The 18,635-nt window shown below is 38.4% G+C and overlaps 1 protein-coding gene and 1 long non-coding RNA gene across 3 annotated transcripts in view; one reads left to right on the top strand and one right to left on the bottom strand.

The window, feature by feature from the left end:
• The window catches only part of TMEM181 (transmembrane protein 181), a 1,372,946-nt gene that overhangs the window by 1,147,964 nt on the left and 206,347 nt on the right, over positions 1-18,635 (bottom strand). The window contains exon 1 of one of the 2 annotated variants that reach the window (XM_044061981.1): positions 1,115-1,219. The exons of the other annotated variant lie outside the window; for it this stretch is intronic. Within the exon in view, the coding sequence (XP_043917916.1) occupies positions 1,115-1,122 (8 nt within the window). The 5' untranslated portion in view covers positions 1,123-1,219. Of the gene's footprint in view, positions 1-1,114; positions 1,220-18,635 lie in introns of those variants that run through there. 2 annotated transcript variants of the gene reach the window in all.
• LOC122793879 lies at positions 1,217-16,309 on the top strand. The gene is made up of 2 exons (XR_006363591.1): positions 1,217-1,324; positions 16,119-16,309. It is a non-coding gene; the product is annotated as an uncharacterized LOC122793879 (long non-coding RNA).

The raw sequence follows: 18,635 nt of genomic DNA, 5'->3' as shown, positions 1-18,635 counted from the left end.
AAAACTTTAGATACAGTACTATAAACCACACTATGCCTACCTAATTTTAGAATACAAAATAATCTTCAAATAATGAATCTCAAAATAAAGTGCACACATCAACCATGTGAACATCAATAAAACTGGCAAACTACTTTGTTCAATTGTGCAAAGATTTAAATTACACATTCAGCATTAAATTATTTTTCTAGTAAAACATCAGGCATGTTAAATATTTTCTATTAGGATCACAAATCAGCACATTTTCCAAGTGGAACAAAAAAAATAGAATTACATCTGGGAGTAAGCTCATTACCAGAGACGTACCAAAATTATTCATTTATTTCTGCAAATACACTTTTCTTCTTCTACTGAAGCACAAAACTAAAAGATGCCCATCTGAAAAACTAGACAAAAATCAGCAAAAATTACAAACATTCCCAAACACATGCTTATTTCCATGAATACATTCACACTATGGACTCATTCAGGAAAGCTGGCACATTCTCCTCCTCTCCAATATACCACGCTATATGTACAAAATCTGAGCATTAAAAATCATAGCTGACGTTTAATAACAGAAGCACTATTTTATTTTTCAGAACAGAAAGTCTTCAGTTACTTGAATCCACGCAGTAAGTATAATTTTATGAAGAAATGTCAGTAAATCTAGAAACATGCTAATCATGTGGGCAAAAATAATAGCAAAGGGGCAAATACTACCCCTCATAGTTACTGTTGAAATAAAAAGAGTGATTTCAGTCCTATGCACTGATTTACAGAGGTTGTATTTTTGGGACAATATTTGGGACGAGAAATAAATATAGATGTTTTGAGGTGCATGCTCAGCATATGGAAATAAATACCTTCCTAACAAACCAATACCCAAACTCGACATTAAAAACAAATGACAGAGCACAATACTTGAGACAGAAACTGTAAGAGCATCATTTCACACTAACTTCTGCGGATTCCCCTAACATTAATAGTTGACTAGTGACATCACACAGCAAGCCCCGCCTATCGCTATAGCAAGTTTAAGCTCTGCTAAATACACTTTTCTAGAAATGCAAGTTAAACTTTCACAAACTGACACTGGTACGTATAACGCTCCTATAAAGTAATATCCACTTACGGTTCCATATCTTCCAGTCAGGGTTACAGTTACAGTTACAAAACAACACAAGCTATACAATCAGCTGTACATGGAATGCATCATATCCGCATTGAATTCCGTGTGGCTCTGTTACCGGATCTTTGTTTCGTCACCGTTCCGCGACAGAAATGGACGACGAGTCGCGTGATAATCGAGGAAGTTAGTTGTTGACTACCGTGGTGCTTTGGTGTAAGTATTAAACTGTAGTGGTTTTATACAGTATATCTTCTTAATAACATTCACGCATATCTCTCAATTTCTTAGCGCAATAAATCTGGATAAGGCCTAATAGGGGGCAAATGTAAACTTAGAAAGTTGCTAAAACAACAGTATTTGTTTTAGCATGCATTTTCTGAAGGCTGAAAAGCAATGGTGTGTCATTATGTAGTGACTTCGGCCATAGGTTCATAGGTAGATACTAGGCTATCTGCCCTAGGGCATTTATAAGCCTAGCCAGAGTGTATTTGGCTTCCGCCTCCCTATTAGATTAGCCTACTGTCCGTATTGATTTGCCAGAAAAACACAAATTTTATGAGGAACAGATCAAAAATATGAGACAAAAATCTGGACAGCTGAGAGGTAAGATTTCACAGTACCGTTTTAAGAAAAGTTTCGGCAAGATTTTTGTGTTGTAATATACGGAAGGCGCTCTAGGTACCCCTTTCTCCCAACCTGTATTCCTAGCGTTTACATTTCGATTGGCCACTGTTTCTTTTTCTGAAGCATACCTAGACTCAACCTCTTAATACAAAAAAGTCTGGACAAAATCCTGACAGAATGGGGGAAAACCCCAAAATGCGGACAGATTTTAAATATTGCTCTTATACACTTAGAAAGTTGCTAGAATAACACGGTTTCTCAGCGTGAATTTTTCTGCAGGATATGAAGTCTGAAATTCAAATGTACATCATTATGTAGTGACTTAAGTCCACAGATCATCCCAGTGATTTGCCAGAAAATCACACATTTTATGGGGAGCAGACCAAAATTATGAGGCAAAAATCTGTGCAGTTAAAAGGTAAGTTATATTAGTAATCTCCAAGTGTAGTACCTCGTACTTAGTTCTGCGCAGCTTTGGGCGTGACATACATGATTGGCAGGGTAAAGTAGAGTGAGTGACAGTCACTGCAGGTTACTGTTTCAATATCACACTTATGCTTCGGAATGCGCGTGTTAATTCACACGGTCTTGTTCTGGCAACTTTTCACCTTAGCAGGACTAAGAAGAGTCGAGGCATTTGTCCCTATCTGTAACAGTCCAGAACTATGCCGTTCTGCAGCACTGTTTCCACGATGTGGAATCCAAATAACGCCCTCAAGCATTGCTCTCAACCATCAATCTCCAAAATAAGGAACACTAGCCCATATAATGTGGAACAAATGGGCAAAATGTGGAACACATACTAATGGCTTACTAACAGCTTCAACTAGGAAGGTCATGGGATGGTTTACATACTCTCCTTTTACTTATAAAAAAGATCTTGAAATGTTTCCCTTATCTGATCCATCATTGACTGCATCGGCCCATTTACTAGGTACAGATCCAACCATGTCACTCGACAGTAAAACCCTGTAAATTTCTAAATAAAATACTAGGTACAGATCCAACCATGTCACTCGACAGTAAAACCCCGTAAATTTCTAATTAAAATTAAGCGTCTTAAATCCTATAGCTAGCCTGGAAGGCTAATACGACTCACTTTGTACTCAATAGCCTGTCCTCTGCTCTGATTTGGCAAATGTTTAGTCCTATGTGAATTCTTACTTTCCAAAACCAGTGGTGCTCATACCTCTATAGTTCTTAGCAGAATAAAGAGAATTTAAACACTGCTATTTTAAATGTAGATAATTGGCAGAATGACTGGGTCTATGTCAGCTAGCGTCTTGTGAAGAATTTGAAGTCTTTAACATAAATGTGCATTAAAATACTCAGTAATTTGCCAGAAAAGCACAATTTTTATAAGGAACAGACCAAAAAAAGTATGAGGCAAAATCTAGACTGTCTGGTATGATTCATGCGTTCCGCTATTTTTACATTTCCCGCACAAGTTTCTTCCATTGTCAACCTCTTACAGTAAAAAATCTGTACCCCATGACCCCAGAATAGGGACAGGGGAAAGCTAAAAGTAACGGTATGGCAGGAGCAAAGTAAATATTCATGCGGGCGCGGGCTTGGGCTGGAGGCGTGTTCGGGGCAGGATTTGCTACTGCGCATCCTGCGAGGTACTACACTTGGAGATTACCGTTATATTTTCAGTAATAGTGTGCTTGTGTGCTTGTATAGAGGGCTAAAGTTTTTTTTTTCCTTGCTGCGAACTGAAGTTGAGTTTTAATTTTGTTTACGGAAGTAGATCACTGATCATATCTGGCCACTTGCAATCTCAGTTCGGAGCTCTGTAAACATGAAGTAGGACTGCATGCAGTAACATGTAGGTGCGGATAGGAGTGGTATTATCGTATAAAATGTAAACAGGAAAAATACTCGGGGAAGTTTTTTGGTAAAAGTTCTATGTTCCAGTTTTGCAAAGGGAGGGGAGACGGAGAGTGCCGTAGTACTACTAATTTACAAGTTTATTACACAAGGCGCGCCCATTTCTGCGCAGACCAACCGCAGAACAACAATGGTCTAATTTTTAATACATTGCTTTCTGTGTATACTGCAACACAAATTAAGGAGCATTATGCTACTCCATGTGTGAAGCAGATGTGTTTTGTTTCCTAACACACAGTTTATGTGCAAGCGCAGCGGTTAAATACCTGCTAAAATTAGCAGCGCCTGTGATGTGCTTACCTTATAGTAAAGGAAATCCTTGGTTTTGCCAAAAAAAAGGTGCTGAAATGTTTCTAAGTTGCAGTAGCATCCTGGATTCGTAGATGGTGACAGGAGTTTGATTGTAAGGAAGACACCACTTTCTGAAGTATACCAGGCAAATGAGAACTAAATCAAATGATTATCTAGAAGTTTGTCAGTCATGCCCATCAAGTCCAGAAGAAGATGGGTTGATATCAAAGTTTGGCAAGCTCATAGGTTCATAGGTTGGTACTACTTATCGGCCCTAGGTCCTATGCAAGCCTAGCCATAACATTTCCCAGGATATTTCTTCCCACAATATTTACTTCTCCAGGCCCCTGTCTAGCAGGGCGACTGACATGATCCCCAGGGTGAATTTCCTATCTCCCATCCAATCATCAAAGTTCCTTTTGAAGAGGGCCAATGAGGTGCTCTGCTTGATATGTATGGGCAGTCTATTCCAGAGTATGGGGAGTCTCTGGGTCAGGAACCTTATCCCTCCAGCATGTTTTGTTCATTGTGATGACAAGGTTTAGATCCCTGGAGCATGTGACTCTGAGGGATTGGGATTTCTTTAAGTGGAGCATGTCCAACAGCTCAAGGTTTGAATGGCCTTGTATGTTAAGCAGAGATCGCCTCTGAGTAGACGATATGCCACAGAGTATAGCTGGAGTTTTTTTAGATGGTCAGTATATGGCATCTGCTTTAGGCCTGTGATTCTTTTAGTGAGGTATTTCTGTGGCCTTTCCAGCTGTTGCAGATGTCTTGTGAGGTACATACCAAATGGGGCATTATATTCTATAATGGGTCTAATGAGGGATGAGTACAGTGGGACAATGACCTCCTTTTTTCTGGATGAAAAGCCCTTAGTGATGAGGTGTGCCACATAGAAGGATTTCATGACTGTTGTGGCAATGTGGTTATCGAAAGTGAGACCATTGTCCACCTGTGTCCCTAAGTCTCTCATCACATTTTCAATGTTTAGTGTCCTGCCACCTATGTGGTAATTCATGGGTACGTGTTTTTTTCCAAAGGGGATAACTGTACATTTCTTGGCATTAAGCTTGAGCCCATGGCTCCGGCACCAGGCATCTGTTTCTGTAAGGCCCTTTTGTAGAATATCCACATCATTTGGGGATTCGATAATGGCTCCCAGTTTGCAGTCATCTGCAAACTTTGTTAGCCAGAGTCCCTTAGTGTTGGCCTGTACTTCAGAGAAGTAGATGCCAAACAAGAGTGGACCCAGGACTGAACCCTGAGGTACTCCACTTGTCACTTGTCTGGAGCTGGATTTGGAGTTGGCTACTTTTACTGTCTGGGTTCTGTCAGTAAGCCAGTTAGCACCCCATTGAGTGACGTAGGAATTTATGCCCAGCTTAGTAAGTTTATCTATGATTCCAGAGTGGGGGATGGTGTCAAAGGCCTTGGCGAGGTCCAGATAGGCTGTGTGGACTGCCTTACCCTCTTCCACACCTCTGGAGACTGATTCGAAGAAGTCAATCAGATTCAGGAGACAAGATTGGCCCTTCACAAGTCCAAATTGGGTGGGGTCCAGTGTTTGAAGGTTGCCAATGTCTTTGTTTATAAGTTCCATGATAATACGTTCCATGCCCTTGCAAATCAGGCTTGTCAGACTGATGGGATGGTAGTTCCCGGGATCCAAGGTGGATCCTCCCTTGTGCAGCGGGATAACTGTAGCTGTACGCCACTCAGTGGACACGAAGCCTGAGGTGAGGCTATGATTAAACAGGACACTTAGGTGAGGTGCCAGTTCATTTTGTAGTTCATGTAGTACACAGCCTGGGATATCATCTGGTCCCATGAATGCTGTATTCTTAGCTTTGGAGAGTGCAGTTTCTACCTGTGTGGCCGTGATTATTGGAATTTGGCAATCTTTTGGTATTGAGATGGGCCCTTTAGGGGGTGAGAGTGGGGTGAAGTTGGCACTAACTCGATCTGCCAGGATATTAGCAATATCCTTGGGATCAGTATAATGCCATTCTGTTGTAACTCAAAGCAGATCTGAGCATTACCATTTAGATTCTTGACATAACTATAGAATGCCTTGTGGTTGTCTTTGGAATCTTTGGCAATTTTATTTTCGTAACTAGCTTTTGAGGATTTTATGAGGGATCTCAGCTTCTTACTGAGGCTGGTGAGGGAGTTTTTTGCATCCTGGGATTTTCATCTTTTTTGCAGCAGTTTTTTCCTTCTGTTGTATAGTTTGTTTATAGCAGGGGACCACCAGATTGGCTTCCTTTTTTTGGAGAAGAGCATCTTGGTTCTATTTGGATTGGCACGATTCATGCACGAGTGGATGTGCTCGTACAGTGCCTTAGTGTAGGATTCTGCAGTCGAACTTCCGGATCCCGTCTGCGTGGATGTTGTGAAGTTTGTCACTTCTGATTTCAGTAGCTTGAAGTTGGCTTTGGAGAAGTTTTTTAAGGAGGTTTCCTTACTGAGGGGGTGGGATGTGGATGTCAAGGGTGATTTGCTTATGGTCAGACCTGACCAATGAGGGGGTGACCACTGGTGTGGAGCATCTATCTCCCATGTTGGTAATGACCAGGTCTAGGATATTGGAGCCCCTGGTGGGACAATGGATTAGTTGATCCAGGGCGTTGGAATTTATGAATTCCAAGAACTGTTAGGAAAAGGAGTTGGTACCGGAGTAGTTTTCCCAGTTAATGGCAGGGTAGTTGAAATCGCCCAGTATTAGGGTGTTTGGTTGTATCTTAATATTTTCCAGTATGTTTAGAAAGGTATAGTGAGAATCTTGGGACATGGTTGGGGATCTATAGCAAGCTACAATTTGGATTGCAGTCTTACCTAGTGTTAGTTACACCTGGAGAATTTCAGATGCATTGTGTTGGGCAACTAGCCTGGAGGTGTGAATATCCTTGGTGAATATGGACACTCTTCCACCTTTAGTGTTCAGTGCTGTTTAAAAGTAGCGTACTTTCAAAAAGTGATGCCAGTTAAAGTGGGGAGCTGCGCAAACTTCATGGTTTCTGTGAAGATCACCGAAGTATCGTTTATTACCGAGCAATGCAGTAAAAGTGTTTAGATAATATTTTTTATGACAAAAAGAGTACAGTTTTTCTGTATTATGCATCAAAATGCTCGCAGATATATCAGATTTTGGGTCACAGGTACATCGTACTCATTCACAACAGTGCAATGATTGCAGCTGTTGGCTTTATAAATACAGTGAGTGTAACAATGCCATTGAATATATTCTTACATGAGAGATCTGTGTTATTGAAGATAATCTGAAGAGTCATTGGAAGGCTGATATGCAAACATTAATGCTGAAGTGTATTGCTGATTCTGTCCTCTACACCCTTGGAAGAGCATTATTTCCCCAGTAACACACTCTCTTGGGGGCATTATTGTTCTTAGAGAATGGGCTACCTGTTAAACAGTTTTGTATTTTTTTATCAGTATGTATGTAAGTGTGTATATGTAGAGTTGTAGGATCATATGGTATTAGTAGGCTATCAACCTTAGCCAGCCCTTTTAAGCTTAGCTATGTTTCCCAAATATATTAGCCAGATGTTGGTCACATCGTTTTTTGTGGAAGTGTATATAACTCTGGCGTGAGTGTGAAGCAGGTACAAGTTACCTTTGTCTAAAAGAGAGTGCCAGACCACGGATTATTTTACAGTTTCTCATACACTGATCCAAGTTGTGCTTGAATAGGTGCAGGGAGAACTCTGCTTCACGTGGGTGCAGAAGGCTGTTCCACAGAAAGGGCAGTTTCTGAGGCACATAACTTGTCACTGCAGCAAGTTTTTTTAATGTTGCTGATGAGGGTTAAGTCTCTGGATCAGATGTTTCTGGTGGTTTGTTTTGCAGGTGTGCAACTTGTTCATTAAAGTTTGATCAGAGGATGCATTTTAGGTGAAACACAGATTGCCTCGCAGGAACCTCTAGAAAACCAAATATAAGGTTAAGGCTTTGAGGTGATTTGGGTACTTTTCTGTTAAACCCCTACCACTTAGTGCTGCTGTCTTTTGCCAGTATTTCAGTAACACTGGCTTCTTTTGATACACACACTTGAGCTGTTGGGACTACGAACAAGTTGGGTTTTCCAGAAATTGAGAGAGCACTCAAAATAGACAAAAGGGATGCTCGCTGACAGCTGAAGTTACTTCTGCTAGGTGAGTGATTGGCAAGTGTGCATAGTACTGCATATAAAATAGTGCAACTTAGTATGTTGTTCACGTATGTATATTACTCAAGGTACTTGAAAGAGCCGAATCACTTTGCAAACTACAGTTCATTTTATCTGGTGAGGGTATTGAATAAGGGGGCCTGGTCTAATCTGCAGTATGTTGGTAAACTGGAATGATTTTTTAGTAGCTGACTGTACATCATTCTTTTCTGCTGTTTGTCTTTAAAGTACACATGTCAAACTGTTTTAACGAAAGTGAGGTGGGTAAAGTTCGGCCCTCTTGATTATGAGTCCCTCTTTACTGTCATGGATTAGCACCTGTCCTGAAAGATGGCCTGGACACCTGAATCTGTGTCGAGGTGTCATACCCCCCTCCCCTTCCATTCTCTGTCACCTGTTTTTTTTTTCTCAAGTGAAAGCCCATGTTGTTCAGCTAAATAGTTTGGACACACTGCACTTTGTTTAGTTGCCCTTTTAATTATAGTTGTGGAACCGTATTTAGGTGATGGTTATGTCTATGGAGTTCTAAAATAGTCTTTAAAGCACGTCTGTCAATACATCTGAATAGCAAATCAGTGTTTATATTTGCTGTTGGTCCTTTACCTGTGGAAAAGAAGGTTTTTACAGGTTTTCCCCACCTGACAGTTCAACTGTTGTTCATTTTATGCCGAATGAAGTGACATTGTCTAGAGCGACTGCTTTAGTTTTCTGTCTTGTTAACTGGTTAGCTTTGAGTTTGTGTGCTGCTTCAGCTGTGTTGAAAAACAGGCAAAACACAGCAGCGTGAAGTGGTAGGGGTTTAACGGAAATGTTGCCAACACCATGTATTCTAGTTGCGAGAAATCTCTGTTGCATATGCCTTGTCCGCTACAGACCGAAGGAGCCATTGTATTCTATGAATGGTTTAATGAGGGGTTAGTACAATAGAACAATGACATCTTTGGACCTTGATGCCAAAATTTTGCTTATGAGTTGTGCTACATTAACCGACTTCCTCACTAAAGTAGACACATGATGGTCAGAGGCCAAGCTGGTTGTCTACAGTCTACTCAGTGGTGTATTAATTTACCAGGGAGGCTGTCTTGCCAAAAGATACTATTATGCACTTCTTGGCAGTGAGTTTTAGACAGTGACTCTGGTACCAATTATTAGTCAGTGTCAAGCCTTCTTTGGACGGTTTTGTATCTTGCATAATTCACTAACTGCACCTAGTTTGCTGTCATCTGTAAATTTGGTCAGCCAGAGGAGTTTGCCACTAGCCTTGACTTCGGAGAAGTAGATGGCAAAATGGAGCAGACCTAGCACTGAGCTGTGAGGGACTCCACAAGTGACCAGCCTTTCTGTGGTGGTAGGGTCCCCTATACTGACTTCCTGGGTCCTCTCTGTGAAATAGCTGACTATGCAGCAGGTGACATAAGCATTTATACCGAAGTTAGTGAACTTGTGTCCTTGAATTGGAATTGGGTATTGTATGAAATACTTTGGCCAAGACCAAGTAGGCAGTACACATCATCTTCCCCACATCCATTGCTTTAGTGACCTCCTGGAAGAAGTCCACCAGCTTTAGTAGGCATAACTTGCCCTTGATAAAACCAAAATGAGGTGGGTCCAGTGTCTGAAGGTTTCCCATTTTGTCATTTATCAAATTCATGATTATTCCTTCCATGGCTTTACATATGAGACTAGTCAGGCTTATGGGTTGATACTTTCTCGGGTCCATGGATGCCCTTGTACAGAGCGATAACGGCTGAAGTCCTCTATTCATTTGGCACAAAGTCTGTTTAGAGGTTATGGTTAAATAGTGATTCTAGTGGGCCCGGTAGGTCATGCTGCTTGCTATTAAGGTGGCATCCTGGTATAATATCAGTTCAGCATATCAATGTGTATTGCTTTTGAGTTTGCAGACATAGGTGAAGAATGCCTTATGATTGTCCTTAGTCTAGGTGTTTAATTTTACTTCTGGAAGCTTTTAGTCTCTTGAGTTGCTTATTTAGTTTTTTGAAGTTCTTACCTTGCTGGTCAGTCTATTTCCTATGTTTTGAGATGATTTTCTTCCTTCTGTTGTACATCCTCTTAATGCTGGGATTCCACTAGTGGGGTTTGTTTTTTGAGTTTGTCCTGTGCTACTGGTAGGTACTGCTGTGTCTCTGTAGTTGTGTACATGATTTTAAAATTTTAGTTGTGAATGAGATTGCATAGACAGCAGGGTTCCGTGGGTTTGGGAAGGGGCTTTAAAATTTGCCAGGGTGTCACTTAAAAGTAGGAAGCTTGCCTTAGAATAATTCCTAAAAATTCCAGCGTCAGCTGGTGCCACAGGCTTTATTTATTTATTTTTCAAAGAAGACCATGTTATGGTCCATTATGATTAGTGAGGACATTGCATGGTGCAACATTCCCCCGTGTTAGAGGACTAAGTCAGGCATGTTTGGACCCCTTATAGGAATTTGGAATAGCTGATCCAGGGTGTTAATGTTGATGAAATCCAGGAATCTGTGGTCCTGTGACTTTCAGGTACTATACGATTCCGAGTTTATAGTGGGGTAGTTGATGTCATCCATGTGTATGCTGTCGGGTTGAATTGGGAGTGACTCCAGTTCATTTAAGTAAGTGGTGTGGGTTTCCTGGGTTATGGGGGGGGTGGGTGTACTGCAGCATCCTAAGAAATAGTAATGGCAAGTTCTACATGGAGAAGCTCAAGAGGGTCCTATCGCTTGATCAGCCTTGAGGTGTGTTTTTAAATGTAAATTGAATCACCTTCACCTCTTATCCTTTTCTGTGCAGAAGCTGCTCTAAAAGTGTGGAAGGGATTATAGTCCTGCACTACTGGTGTGCTCTCTGCAGCTTTAAACCATGTCTTAGGAAATACACAAACATCTAAGTACAGTGGGAGAAGAAACAGCAGTACCACTCTAGCAGTCCATGCTCTAGCTGAGGAAGAAGCCTGACTGCTGGTAAGTGCTGCTGGGAAGAGTCAGTTGAAGATGAGTTGTCAAGCAAGTATTCATAAGTAGTGCACACACTTAACACTTCCCCATACAATCCCTTAAAATTAAAAGCACAAGCAGTACACCAAAGCCCTATCAGAACTCATACATCCCCTTCACAGGAAGTGCACCAAGAGAAACAAGAAATGAAGATAAGTTGTCATGAAGTATACAGACACATCTAACATAAGTTACATTTTGGATGCTTAAATATAACTCCTTTTTAAGCAAAATGTTTCAAGTAGTAAATTTATTTATTTATTTGTCTTTTTTACTGGGAAAGTACAACTGAGTAATACCCATTTTCAGCTGAGGCCCAAGAAGAAAAGCTCCATTTGCTTACATTGCATTATACTAAGTTCCAGTTAAACACAGAGTACTTGCATTTCTGTCTAAATTTGTACACAAATAGTGGTTACATTATATATTCTAAGATTTTACAGAGGTGGAAGTTCCTAAAGAGAAAGCCCATGTACAACTTGTACAGGCAGCAGTTATGATAAAAACTGTTTTGTCATTTCACCGAGAGGTTGGGTGTATTCTGCTAAAGGAGAGTATCCTACAATATGATGCAATATGGTATTTAATGGCCAGTTATCATAATGGCCAGTTATCATAATGTATACAAAAACACCAAAAAATTCAGTGTCTGAAGTACATAAAACACTCCTAATTTTGAGTCCCTACTCTTTAGTTAAAAATGTCTCAAAAGCAGTACATTTTTTCTTTGCGTATCACCTACTCAGAGGCAATCTCTGCCTAACATACAAAGCTATGTCAAACCCAGAGCTGTTGGACATGCTACACTTAAATCCCAAGCTCTCCAAACCACATGCTCCAGGGACCTAAACCTTGTCACCGTAATAAACAGAACATGCTGGAGGGATAGATTCCTGTCCCAGAGACTTCCCCATACTCTGGAACAAGCTACCCATTCATGTCAAGAAAAGCTCCTCATTGGCCCTCCTTTAAGAAAAATCTTGACGACTGGATGGGAAATAGAAAATTCACCCCGGGGATCACTTCTGCGGCACTGCTCGACAGGGCACATGAAAATAATTTTTCTTGGGTGGTGAAAGTCAGGGAACCCTTTTGGCTAGGCTTATATAGGCTCCAGGGCTGATTAGCCTAGTACCTACCCATGAACCTATGTGGGAGGGAGCAGAGCTTTGTGAAGCTGACCATTTGTTTTCTGGGCAGGAAACAGCCTTACAGCCAAAAGGCTACTGCAGCAATGAGAAACCCTGAACATCCAAAATGACTATAAATTATTGAAACAATGATGGAGTCAAAAATAAATTGAAATTATCAAGTAAAGGGCAACAATTTCAGGAATTTAGATAACTGATACCTTGTCAGATGCACTGGGTAAATGAAAACCAGATTAAACTATTATCAACATGTATACGGTTATGATCTGAAAACTAGGAGCATTATAAGTCAGTATTATAACATTTTGTTAATCCCCTTGTCAGTACCTTTGTTAAGCTAAGGGAAAAGTTTGCTTATTAAAGATGAGGAAAAGCATCTTTAGCAGATCATGGTATATAAGGGGATCTTAGTAGAACATTGAAGTATTATATACGTTTTTGTTAAAATTTCCTGAGTTACATTTGGCTAATTATATATTATACCTAGAACAGATGCACATAAAATATATTAGTTTGCCTGGTAAATCCACTAGGCATAATGGTCCAGTTTCAGGGGTGACACAGGAAAACTGGTTGTTTAAATGATCTGCTCAAAGTCAGAATATGGAATGCAGACTCGAGAGAATTGAGCTAAAGATTACAGGATAAAGCTTGCTAGCAGTTTATCTATTAACTGACATCATAAGATTTAGGAAACATGAGTATGTGATCAAATGGTGATGATTAAAAATGAGGAAAAGGAGCCTTCTATCATTAAGCAAAGGGAAGTGGTAGATGTATGCAAAAAACTTGTTGATGTAATCAAGCCTAAACAGTTTAGACAATAACAGAATCGGAAGAAACATAATTTTGCACTCTATACTCACATCACTAATGAAATTCAAGGGTGAGTAATGTGATTAGAGCACATAAAATCTTTCTGTATAAGACTACGAAAAATAATAACGTGTCATAGTTTTTTGTGGATATTTCTTCACCGTATGAACAAGAAAAATGCCCAAACCACTGGTTGGTTTTAAGAGCCAAGATATAAATAATATGCTATTGGCTGATACCAGCACATACATCATAAGATGGGTAGATGGCTGGCTTAAAGCCAAAAACTGTATATGTATAAATATATATATATATATATATATATATATATATATATACATATATATATATATATATATATATATATATATATATATAATGTGTGTGTACATTTGTTAACTGGGTATGTACACTACTCCAAAGACCCTTTTCAAGTATGACCTGGGTCTGTAAGGCAGAAAACACAGTCAGACATTATGTAAGCAATTTTTCACAAGGCTGTACATAAATAAAATAACCATGGAACGCAGAGTTTAATAGACCCACCAAGGAAAACTCCTGTGCCGGAAACTGTCACAGGGTCTGTTATACACAGTGTTCCTTGGTTGTTTGCAGTTTCTTCACACAGTAGTGGCTACAAGCTTTTGATTTTAAATAAAACAAGTATATACAATTAAACGAATTGTCAGTTTTTAATGTAAAAGTGAAGTGTAGCTTTGTTCTTGGGCCAGTTGTGTTTGGATTATTTATTTAAGGATTTCCCTACAAAACATCTGGGTAAGTTTGCAGATGATACTAAAATAGGAACAAACACCAGAGATCAAGCTGAGCCATAGAGATTTATGTATACCCTTAATCACTGGTCTGATATTAAGAGCATGCCATTTAATGAAAAAAAAAATCTTGCCTTTTGTTCTTATCTCTATACATCGAATAACCCCATTTTGTTTAGTGAAGACAAAACAAGGGACTTGGGAGTAGAAGTGGATTGCCATCTCAGCATTGATCTAAACATGACACTGGTTATCTGGAAATAGTATGAGAGATCTGCTGTAATGTGTATCTTGCAGGGAGGAAAAGATATTATTACCTTTATAGAAGCCTGTTGTGAGACCAGATCATGAATATTGTGCAGCAGCTTGCATTTCAACTGCTCATGGATTTAGAAACATGAATGATTCAAAAATAATTTGCCAGACAAGTGTGCAAAGTCGAGCATTTAGGTAGAGGGATAGGCTGAAGCAACTGTATTTGTTTTCAGTAAAATACCATTGAATTAATGGAGATTTTGTGCTTATTTGTAAAAGTTTTAAGAATGAAGCCTTGGCCTCATTGATAAGTATTACATTTATATAGCATTCATTTGATACAAGGACTAACAGTACTTTAGTAGCCTTACCAGTTTCAAAGGTGTCCTAAAAAACACTTTTTCCATTGCAGGGAGATAAAATATGGACTGTATTATCATTTAATATTAGAAAAACTAATTGGATTTAAGATTTGATTACATAGTATTTGAAGACCTCAAATAAGGTTATGAATTAAATTATCTAATACAATGTAAAATATCCAAAGACAGTAGACAAATATCCTGGCAAATACTTATTCTAGCAGCATTTTTTTGGGTACTATAGTAATAAAGGAAGTTACTCAGAGAAAAAGGAATTGCAGCATGATGGACAACAAGCATGAATCATCACTAAGATGCCATTGAGGAGCTTGTATCCCCTCACCGATGCCTTAAATTTAAAGATTTAGTTCTACTTTAAATATTCCTAAGGAGAAGGCATATTTAATATGTAAACGTGCGCAATCCTAGAATGTATTTGATCTTAATTAAAATTGATTTTTGTATTAAGTCTGCCTTTGGATGAACACAAAAGTTACCTACTGTATATTCATACAATTAATTTGATGTTCTTAATTTATAAAGACCATACAGTTCTTGTAGTTCACAATCATTTGCAGTTTTATATGTAGCTATCTTTCAACCACATATATGAAAACTGGTCCAGATGGTCCTTGTCTTTTTTTTTTTTTTTCTTCTTCCGTCAATAAAAAATATGTTTTTTAGATGTCCCTTATCAACACTAGTATGGATAGAGGAAGACCTAATATGTTCCAAAACTTTTCCAACCCAGCTGAAATACAGAGTTAACAAAAACAGTTGTTCGTATCAGGGAGATACTTGTTAGTATGGTCCTTGTAATCAGAAAATATTTTCTCTAAATATCTTTATTGTTATGAAAAGACAAGGATGTTAAAGACTGTAATCACCAGATTTCTGCAACTATCTGCCTGTACAGACTCTGATCATTTAGTTTAGTTACTGTTTGTTGACAGAATTTGTCCCGGTAAGCGAGTGCCCTCTCTTGAGGGATGACCTGAGGTGATATTCATACTCCCTAGGGGAAATTTGCCTACTGCGCCAGGAATCTTCCCCTATTCTTTGTTGTCTTGCTATTTTGCATCACAACCACTATATGGCACTGGAGGGTGTTGCTGAGTTGGTTGTGAGAAATCCAAGATGGCAGATGCCATGAGATCTAGAACAGTGTATGTTTTGACAGAAGCAGATAGAGATGTGACTGAAATTATTGGAGGAAATCTTTGTAGCAGAGTTAGAAGGAGGTGGGTTCCTAACACATGATTTAGTGAATTGGATGGAGCAAAGTGAAACAGAAAATGGAGCAGAAGCAATATGGAACCAGTAGAAATGACAATTTCAACAGGAAAAGCTGTAGATTTTGAAGATAAAGGAGCAGAAAACACTGGTGTGTATTTAGGTAGAGGAGTAACTAGTTTTTAAAGGCACATATCAGCAACAGGGTATGAAGCAAATCTTATGTTGAGACTGTAAGAATGGGAAAGTATACCCCAACAGATTGTGAGTAACTCAGAACTAATAATCCTGTGGGAAGAAATAAAACAAAGACTGGCTTTTGTTTAAATTGATTATGGGGTTTTGGACAATATTCATTTTACCTTTATGATTTAGTTTAAAAGATATTAATGCATTTGGGCACTGAGGACTTAAGTGACTTTTGAAACATTTGTTTTTTTAGAAAAATTCACATCTGAGGCAGAAAGAAGACAAGACTACACCATGGAAGGACTATTTTTTTTTTGAAATTTTGACTGCAACTTAAGAAAATCCATGTATTATTCAGAGCTGCTGACACTGACATTGTTGAAATTTATTCTTTCTTATCTGTTTGTGAAGAAGTGCATGATATAAAAAGGTATTTGAAATAAATGTGTGAAGTGTTTTGTGATAGAAGGAAGGTTGCAGCAAGTGCACAATGTAATAAATGTTAATGGAAGGAGAGGAACAGTCAGATACTGGGACTGGCCAAAGACCTTTTTGTTTTTGATGGAGATGAAAATCATTTAGTACAGAACTGTGAAAAAAAGAAATGTAGGCAGCACAGAATGAGGGGACATGCAGCTAAAAAACTGTAAATCAAAGTGTAGTAAATGTAATGTCCAAAGGTATTTTTGTTTTGTCCTGTGTTGCAGGACAAATGAATAACTGAAGAAAATACTGAAAATAATAGCAAAGAAGATTCGATGATTTTGCAGAAGAAATATAGAAGAAGAACATCTTGATTGGCATTTGTTAACCAGGAAAGTCCACTGGGCCACACAGAGCCTATTTTCAGTGGTGACCTGGGGAGAAAAGCCCCACAAAGAAAATACAAGTAAAGTATCTAATGCAATAGCAAATCTATATATAAAACAAAAGCAGAATACATTAAGGCAAGAGAAGAAAAGCTCCTCAGGAATTACAAAGGAGTATTTAGTGCAATACAAGTCATACATTCAAAAAAGTACAATCTAATAGTAGAAAACAATATAAAGGAGGAGAAAAAATCATAAGCATTATAAACACAGTGGCTTTCATAGCTGAATTCATACATATAATAAATTCAGAAAAAATGGAGTTAAATATTCAGGAAAAAGATCATGTTATTCATACCCATTTTCTTCCTGAATTATTGGGAAGGAAAGAGAGGAGGGGAATTTTAACACAGGAGAAGAACAAAATAAAAAGTCAGTATGAGGAAGGGTACAAAAAAAAGAAATGAATACCCATTAGAAAAAAGCAAAAGTACGGAATAACACCACGTAATTTAGAAATGGAGTTAAGTTATGGGGAAAAAGATGTTATTCAAGGATAATTTTCTTGGGTGGCGAAAGCCAGGGTACATTTTTGGCTAGGCTTATATAGGCCCTAGGGCCAATAGCCTAGTATCTGCCTATGAAAAAAATGAACCACTGGGAAGTGAGGAATAAGAAGAGGGGCATTTTGACAGAGGGGAAGAGGTAAAATAAAAAATCTGTAGAAAGAAGGTTGCAAAGAAGGAAAAGAAAAATACAAGTTGAAAAAGGAAAGGAATGATGTACAGATGCTGTTAATGTGAACAGTGTTAGAAATATCATGGGGCTAATGGATGGTGTAAAATGGTAAAAGCGGAAATTATTTTCTTATTCAATAGGCAAGACATTAAAAAGAGAAGGATAGAACTGAGGCTGTGAGGGGAAGATAATATGGTCTGTAGAAAATGAAACAGAATGCACAGGTATCAAGAGTTAAATAAATTAAAATATAAGATATTGCAGTACTAATGTCTAAGATGGTGATGTGTGATATAAGCAAAGGAGAATAATTTGTAAGATTATTTGCAATTTATGCATACACATATATGACAGAGAGAAAAGTATGTCTGAGGTCTTAGAAACATAGTTATTATTATGATAGGAGATTTTAACTGTAATGTTGGTAAGCAGAAGGAGAAAGTAACACAATGTGAAAGTACTGAAGGAAGTTATGAAATGTGGAGGACTACAAGGTGGGGAGAAAGGAGAATGGACTTATCAAAACAGGTATATTTACAACCGAGAGAGATTATGTAATGTATTCCAATTGAATGGAAGAACTAGGAGGAGGTCTAGAAATTGCTGAGTGTTCCTACCACAGAGCTGTGTGGCCAAGAATAGGTGAGAAGAAAGTGATAAAAGGAAAACTAATAAAAAGGTTAAATAGTGGGTAAGGCAAAAGATACAAAGATGGAGGATAAAAAAATTATGGGAAGAACACATGATAATGAAGGAATTTTATGAAAAAAATGTGGGTAATGTTTAAAGAAAAAAGCTTTTAATTATAGAAAACAGAATGAATAATAAGGAATATAAAGAAATAATTGGATGAGCTTCAAATAGAAATTGAAAAATGGGAAAAATTGAGAGAAAGTTGCATGACAAAAACAGAGAGGTAAAATGTTATTTTGGCTAGGGTTTTTCTTAAAAGTCAAGAAATAGGAGGTATAACCTTATTTAGGAAAAACAGCAAGTATAAAAGAAGGAAGTACGGATATGGTACTTGATGAAGAAGGTGTGGTAAGATGTAAAGAAAAAGAAATAAAGGAAGAAGTGGAAAAAATTGTAGGTGAAGTGTATGAAAAGGAAGAAGCTGAGAAAAAGGAATGGTACATTAAACCTGAAGGTACTAAGGCAGAACTGGAAAAGGTGATTACTATTAAGGAAATAATAAGTAATAAAAAAAGAAGGAAGAAAACAGT

The sequence above is a fragment of the Protopterus annectens genome, chromosome 1.part0 (genome assembly GCF_019279795.1).
Source record: "Protopterus annectens isolate FY-2018-M chromosome 1.part0, PAN1.0, whole genome shotgun sequence".
NCBI lineage: Eukaryota > Metazoa > Chordata > Ceratodontiformes > Protopteridae > Protopterus > Protopterus annectens.
The sequence above is the reverse complement of the archived record's forward strand: the minus strand, read 5'-3'. Positions and strand labels throughout refer to the sequence as shown.